The sequence below is a fragment of the Cicer arietinum genome, chromosome 7, assembly GCF_000331145.2.
Source record: "Cicer arietinum cultivar CDC Frontier isolate Library 1 chromosome 7, Cicar.CDCFrontier_v2.0, whole genome shotgun sequence".
Classification (NCBI taxonomy): domain Eukaryota; kingdom Viridiplantae; phylum Streptophyta; class Magnoliopsida; order Fabales; family Fabaceae; genus Cicer; species Cicer arietinum.
In genome coordinates this window covers 58,897,279-58,904,507 of record NC_021166.2, presented here as the reverse complement: position 1 = coordinate 58,904,507, position 7,229 = coordinate 58,897,279, and the positions used below count along the sequence as shown (strand labels likewise).

Here is a 7,229-nt window from a genome sequence, read left to right as displayed (position 1 = left end):
ATTTTGGACTTGGTGTTTTGAGCAGAATAGAGAAAAGCCATTGAAATGTTGTCTTCTTTCTCACCTTTAAATATTGGTTTTCCAATCACATGCTTGTAGTGCCCACCACTCAGTATCTGTAGCCAAGCAATATCAAACTCGTTAGCTGAGATAGACTAACGTAATTTCTAGCAATTTTGTTGTCATTAAAATTACTCAAGATACTAACACTTGTTGGAACTACCACAGTTTTTACAGCACTTACTAACACTCATACACAATGAATCGATGTAAGACTGAAGGAATGATAGAATTAAAAGTTTTATTGATTACTTGTTCCTAAAGTTTCATACCGACTTCCTTTATATTTGATAGTCTTGCACCAGATTCAGTTGCAATAACACACATTACAACTAACTTCTTCTAACTACTAATTAACTTGTTGAATTACATTTCAAAATTGCTAACATATAAGGTTTATTTTTGTAAACTTTTTATAATAAAAATTTTAGAGTGAAGGAATAACATTCATTAATTTTCTAAAAATCCTTTAAATATACTTAATATTTGAACGACAAGAGCAATAAAAAGTCACGGATAGTTTTAGATCAAAAACTGGTAAAAATATATTTGTATCATTCTTTTATTTTTTTAAATAAATCAAAGGTAAATAGAATAAAATTACTAGCATGTCCATTAATTAGTTTAGATCAATAATTGTTCACGTTTCAAACCAGTGGATGGTAAAATAATTTTGAATTAGCATCATTATTATTAAAAATGTACAAATAGCCAAATACAACTAAATATATTTTCATATAATAAAAACATAGCAATATTTAAAGAGAAAGAGGAGGCAAAAGTGTAAATTCACCTGTATTTGATCTCCAGTAGTGATTATAAGGGCACCTTGTTCAGGGAAGAAAGACAACCAGCTTTTCTTAGAGTAAACATGAAACTCTGAAGAGCCATCACAAACATGCAAGCACAAAGAATGTGAGTAATCAGTTCCCCTAATCAGCATTCTAATCACATCATATTTCAAAGTATCAACCCATCCATCATTTCTATTAATATCTTTGTGATGTTTGTAAATGCAACAAAGTGTCCCAATTTCATGTCTACGACCAATTATATCACCATCACTTGCTAATTTCTTGGCAACATTTTTCAATATCAAAGGTAAAATTTTCTCTGCCACCATCTCTACACGTGACTGTAGAATTTCCATCTTCTTGCTGCAACTTCAACAAATTTTACATTAGGAAACATAATAGAATAAATAAGACCGAAAATTATTATACTGCTAAAACAATCTATTAAAAATTGTCTTTATGAATCGGTCCATTTTTGTCTATTTTTACTAATCCTCACATTTTTATATGTATATAATTTAGAATTTAGACTTAATTGCAGTTCTAATTATTTATTTTATTAATTTACAAAATGCATCTTCCTATTGTAAAATTTAACAATTTTGATCATTCATTCTAATTTTTTAATTAAAAAGTGAAAATGTAACATATTTTAAATAACGTGACATATATGATAATATAGAATCATTAACACTTATAAAACCACGACAAAATCTTCTAATAATTTAACTTTCAACTTCAAATGTTTTTTTTTAATTTAATTAATGACATATGACTAAGTAATGCATCTAGATGGTTGAAATCATATGCCTCATCATTTGAAATATACTAAATCGTAATTTTTTAGTTTAAAAATATAATAGAGTAACTAATGTTGATTTTTAAAATAAAAGATCAATTTTATAGATTGATAAAAAAAAATAATAATTAAAATTACAATTAAATCACTTTCAAAATATGTGTAAGTTATAAAGAAAATGAAAGATAAGTGAGAAATTAAATTAGGTTGTTACTCAATGACTACTATTCATGTTGATATTTGCTCTAATCATCCTTAAAAAACTAACCGAAAAAATGTAAACATACTTTATCACAATAAAAGAAGATACATGTCTTTTATTCTTCCAAGTATAATTCTCTCTCATTTACTCACTTATTTCCGTTTTATGCCAATTTTTTTTTATAAATTTTCTTACTTTTAATAAAATTATTTATCATTCTCTTATAATATTTTTAAATATATTAGTATATCATTTAATCTATTTTTTCCTCTCTACAATAAATAGTTAAACTTTTTTTTTAATGAATATAAATAATAAAATAATGGTTAATTTTGTTTTGAATTTTGAATTTTAAAAAACGAAAAAATAATTAGGCATATAAATTCTTCTACCAAAACAAGATATATAATTAGGAATATGTTGAATCGTAGTTTTGATTCTTATTTTATGAAATTGATTTCTCTATTTTAAAATCTAGTCGGTTTATCTCCCAAACTTTTTATCTAAAAAATAATAATATGATATATTTTAAATAACATAACATTTAATATAATTTATTTTTTTAAATAAATACATAAAAATATTATATAATTTTAAAATATCTCTAATTAACGGCTCAACTAATATTATAAGAGATATTCCAAAATCATATAATTACAATAACATTGGCACTAATATTAATTTTTTACCATTGCTATTATTTTTCATAATCATAGGTGGATTTTCCTTCCCTCAAAATAATCATAGGTATCAAGAAAAAAAATAAATCATGGTTGTCTAAAAAAGAAAAGTTAGATTTAGTGCACCAAATTTTCTTAAAATGTAGCAATATGGTGTTACCTAAAATGTGGAAATACTGGCCAAATTCCCTCCATTTTCAACTTCAACTCTTCATCCTTACACCAAATAAATTCTTCACTTAACTCACTTCCCTCCTCTTCTCCACCATGATATTCCTCGAAACCCCAAGGCTTCTCCGCCGACCTCGTTACAGCGTCTCTCTTCCCCGCCGGCACCAAAAATATTCCTCTAGCAGCCTCTACAACTGCAGCCATCAGTTGCGGCGATATCCCGTGGTTGATAAGTTGAAAGCATCCAAACCTAACCATCGAATCCGAAACGACGTCGACGAGATCCTCGTCCTCGTGGAAACAAAACGAAACGAAATCGATCTTCGGAGGCGTTTCGTTGTTGCTCTGTTTTGGGAAAATCTTGTCCGGTAACACCAGATCCGGAACGCGGAGCGATGTTTCCAAAAATTCGGTTAGAAATTCGTTGTTTGTTATCGATGATCTATGACCGGCGGCTACCGGAGACGGCGGTGGTGCACGGAAATTGATGGAAGTTTCCGGCATGGTTCGCGGTGTTAATGTTAGTGATCGCATTGTGGAAGATGTTATGAGTGAAAAAAGTAATGAGAAATTGAGAATGAATTGTTTTTGTTAACGAAAAAAGGGAGAAAAAGTAGAGATTGCATTTAGTAACATTGGTTCCGGGAATCATTACGACGTCGTTTGCTTTTCCTTTTTCTAATTTGCTTTCGTTTTCCTTTACAGAGACAGAGTATGGCTACCACTGTGTTTCTCATCATTTTGTTTCGTATTCGGTGGGGGCTATCTTTCAATTTCAAAGAGAATAAATTAAATTTGTACTAAAGTGTAACGACCCTATTTAATGGAAAAAGTTTGATTGTTGTGTAAAGTAATCCATTCCACCTAGTGCTATATTATATCATTTGTACTGAGTCTCATGTTTAATTGTAGGATAATCCCCATTTAGCTTCAGGAGATGGGACGAGACATGTTGCTCCCATGATCAAATATAAATATTATGCTCAATTTTTTTATCTCATAATCTTATTTCTTTGGACTTCAATTTGACAATATTTTTCATCAAGTTTTTCTTGCATATTAGTTAAAAGTACTTGAATCAGTAGAAATTAAATATAAATAATATGTTAGTATGTGGGTAAGTTATGGAACTTATCATGATTTTTTTTTAAAGTTATACAATTGGAATAAAAATTGAACAAATTGTTTTGAAGTAACGTGAGAAGATATAACTCACTTATATTATTTATGATGGGTTGAACTATTATAATTGCTCTAAGAGATGACATTTGTTTTGTTTGTTAACTTCTCAATCATTACTCCGACCAAGACAATAGAGTTATTAAATACTCCCTTCAGATTATTAAGTAAAAACAGTTCAAATTACACGTATTAAAAAAATGGTTATACCATAACCTATGTGATTCTAATAAAATTTGAAGTCTATTGTTTAAATTACCATTCAATCTTCCATGATAAAGAAATTATATGTTTTGAAAATAGAAAAAATTAAATTAATAAAAAATATTTTAAAGATACTATCATAATAAGAGATAAGCGGTAAGTAGTTGGTCTGCATCCCTTGCATGAATGACCTCCAAATGAATATTTTATTTTTCTTGGTCTATTTTTTCTTGCAATTATAATAGATTATTTTTTATATATAAATTAAAGAAAAAAAGTTAAAATGAATTGATTTCTTTTTTTAGTGGAAAATTGAATGATTCATTTACTAAATAAATATACTAAGTTAATGCAGCTGTTTCTTTATTTAAAAACACTGTAAGTTAAAACAATAGTTAACAGTTTGGGTGATTGATTTAAAAAAATCACTAGACGAGTCTTAATGCAACGTAAGTGATCGGTGAACAATGTGTATAGGTATTGTAAACTATGTAATATTGAGTGTTATTCTCACTTATAAAACATTTTATAAAAATGCACATCAAGTAATTGAGTATGATTAAAAAAAAAAGTTAGTAAGATATTTTTTTTATTAAAAGACAGTAAAGAGAAAGAAAATGAAGGAACACCAAAAAGAATGTCACCCTAATCATCTAAATCCAAACATGTTAAAAGATGATTATGATCTGGTTTAAACTTTTCACAACTATGCCAATTACAACAAAACTTAGTTTGTGTTGGACTGGATGGACTCATTCAAACTACAAATCATGTATATGGAATCTCGCATAAATGATTGAAAGTTAAATGTTTTTCGAACATTTATTTAGACACGAAAAACTGTATTTATATGGCTTTTGAGTTTTGAATTTTTTTTCTTCTTTCGTTTCTTTGATGTTTGTTATTTTACTTCGAGATCGATATCCACATTCAATAATATACGATTTTGAAATATAATATTTAAAAATTGTATTCAAATAATACAAATGTTATTGAAATTTGTTGTAAGCTTTTCTTTTGTTTAAAATCTCACCGACAACTCTTATAAATTGAAGTTGATTACTACATCTTAATTATAAGCTCCATTTATAATTTATTTTCCCCATATATATAAGCTCATTTATCATTTTATTTATTATATACATTTATGATATACTTTTTATTAATACTATAAATTCTGTTGGAACACTATCAAGAATGGAAGGTGAATCAATGGTGAAAATTGATAATTTAAAAATTGTGGTGTTTTAGAAAATGATGGAGAAAAAAGAGAGATTATGGAAGAGAGTTATTTTCTGATTTTTCATTAGTATATCAAAATGGCATTAGTCTCTAAAACATTACACACAAAGTTATTTATATGGGTACAATGTGGAACCACTTAACTTGGCCCAAAATTAACATTTGAATTATTTATAACTTCCAATACACCACCTTAATTCAAATGCTCCACATTCTTCATGTCTAGCTTCATCACAAGTTTCTTGAACACTTCATTCGTAACGCCTTTCGTCAACAAATCTGCAACTGGTTCTTCGCTTTTGCAATACCCCAAACGTAACTGTCCGGAACTCACTAGTTCCCTCAAATAATGAAACCTCATCTCAATATGCTTGCTCCTCCCATGTGCTATGGGATTCTTAGCAAGGTTGATGGTTGAAACATTGTCCATCAACAGCAAAACAGTTCATCTCGTGTTGCTGTCCAGCTCACACAGCAAGTTCACTAGCCACACAGCTTGGCATGCACATAATGAAGCTGCAATATACTCCGCCTCGCAAGAAGAGAGAGCAACCACCGACTCCTTTTTAGAACACCAAGAGATTGGTGCCCCTCCGAACATAAAAACATAACCGGCCGTTGATTTCCGATCATCCTTATCTCCGCACCAATTGGAGTCGGTGTATCCGAGTAATTCATAACTTCTGCCCATGTCACTTGTAGGAAATAAAATTCCACAGCCAAGAGTACCTTTCACATATCTAAGTATCCTCTTAACTGCTGCCAAGTGTGATACCTTTGGCCTCTCCATGAACCTACTTGCAATACCGACACTAAATGCTAAATCTGGCCGCGTATTGCACAAGTAACGCAATGATCCTACCAATCTCCGGTATTGAATAGAATCCACATCTTGCTCATCTTCACTCTTGGACAGCTGTAAACGTGCCTCGACTGGTGTTGTGGCAGCATTGCAATGCTCCATATCACACCTCTTCAAGATCTCCATTGCATACCTCTTTTGATGCATGAGCAGTCCCAACTTTGTCTTTTGGAATTCTATGCCTAAGAAGTACTTCATTGTGCCAAGATCAGTCATTTCAAACTCCCTCATAAGCTCTTCTTTGAACTTTGAAATGTAACTTTCACAGCTACCCGTAATCAATAAATCGTCCACATAAAGACAAAGTATGATTACTCCTTCGCTTGCATCCGACTTCACATAAACACCATGTTCAGATACACACTTCTTGAAACCAATGTCTATAAGAAAACCATTTATGCGTTTGTTCCAAGCTCTTGGTGCTTGCTTAAAACCATAGAGTGCCTTCCTTAACTTGTAGACCATTGCCTCTTGATTTTTAATCACAAAACTAGGTGGCTGTCCAACATAGACCTCCTCATCAAGTGGACCATTCAAAAATGTCGATTTGACGTCCATTTGATATAACGGCCATCTGTTGTTATTAGCTATCGCAACAACTAATCGGATGGTTTCATGTCTTGCTACCGGTGCGAATACCTCCTCAAAATCTATCCCTTCCTTTTGCAGAAATCCCTTTCCAGCTAATCGAGCTTTATGCTTGATTATTTCACCTTTCGGATTCGCTTTCACTTTGTAGACCCATTTCACACCAATAGCCTTTTTGCCTTTCGGTAAATCAACCAATATCCATGTATTGTTCCTTTCAATTGATTTCAGCTCTTCGTTCATCGCACACACCCACTTTGAATCGCTTAATGCCTCCTCTTTATTCACGGTTCGGATTCGGCCATTAGAGCGAAGTGAATAAGATCACCCTCATTGTTGATCTCACTATCTTGGAACAATTCACAATCACGGAGTCTTTGAGGCAATCCTCTTTGCCTTGTTGATCGTCTACTTGATTCACCTCTTTCGGTTCTGAAAGGTTGCTGTA

The 7,229-nt window shown here is 31.1% G+C and overlaps 1 protein-coding gene across 1 annotated transcript in view; it reads right to left on the bottom strand.

The window, feature by feature from the left end:
* LOC101514735 (jasmonate-induced oxygenase 1) overlaps positions 1-3,525 on the bottom strand; it is a 4,119-nt gene extending 594 nt beyond the window's left edge. The window contains exons 1-3 of the mRNA XM_073363919.1: positions 2,696-3,525; positions 854-1,217; positions 7-116 (exon numbers count right to left, since the gene is read on the bottom strand). Coding sequence (XP_073220020.1) covers positions 7-116; positions 854-1,217; positions 2,696-3,240 — 1,019 coding nt within the window. The 5' untranslated portion in view covers positions 3,241-3,525. The remainder of the gene's footprint in view (positions 1-6; positions 117-853; positions 1,218-2,695) is intronic.
* Between the last annotated feature and the right edge of the window lie 3,704 nt (positions 3,526-7,229).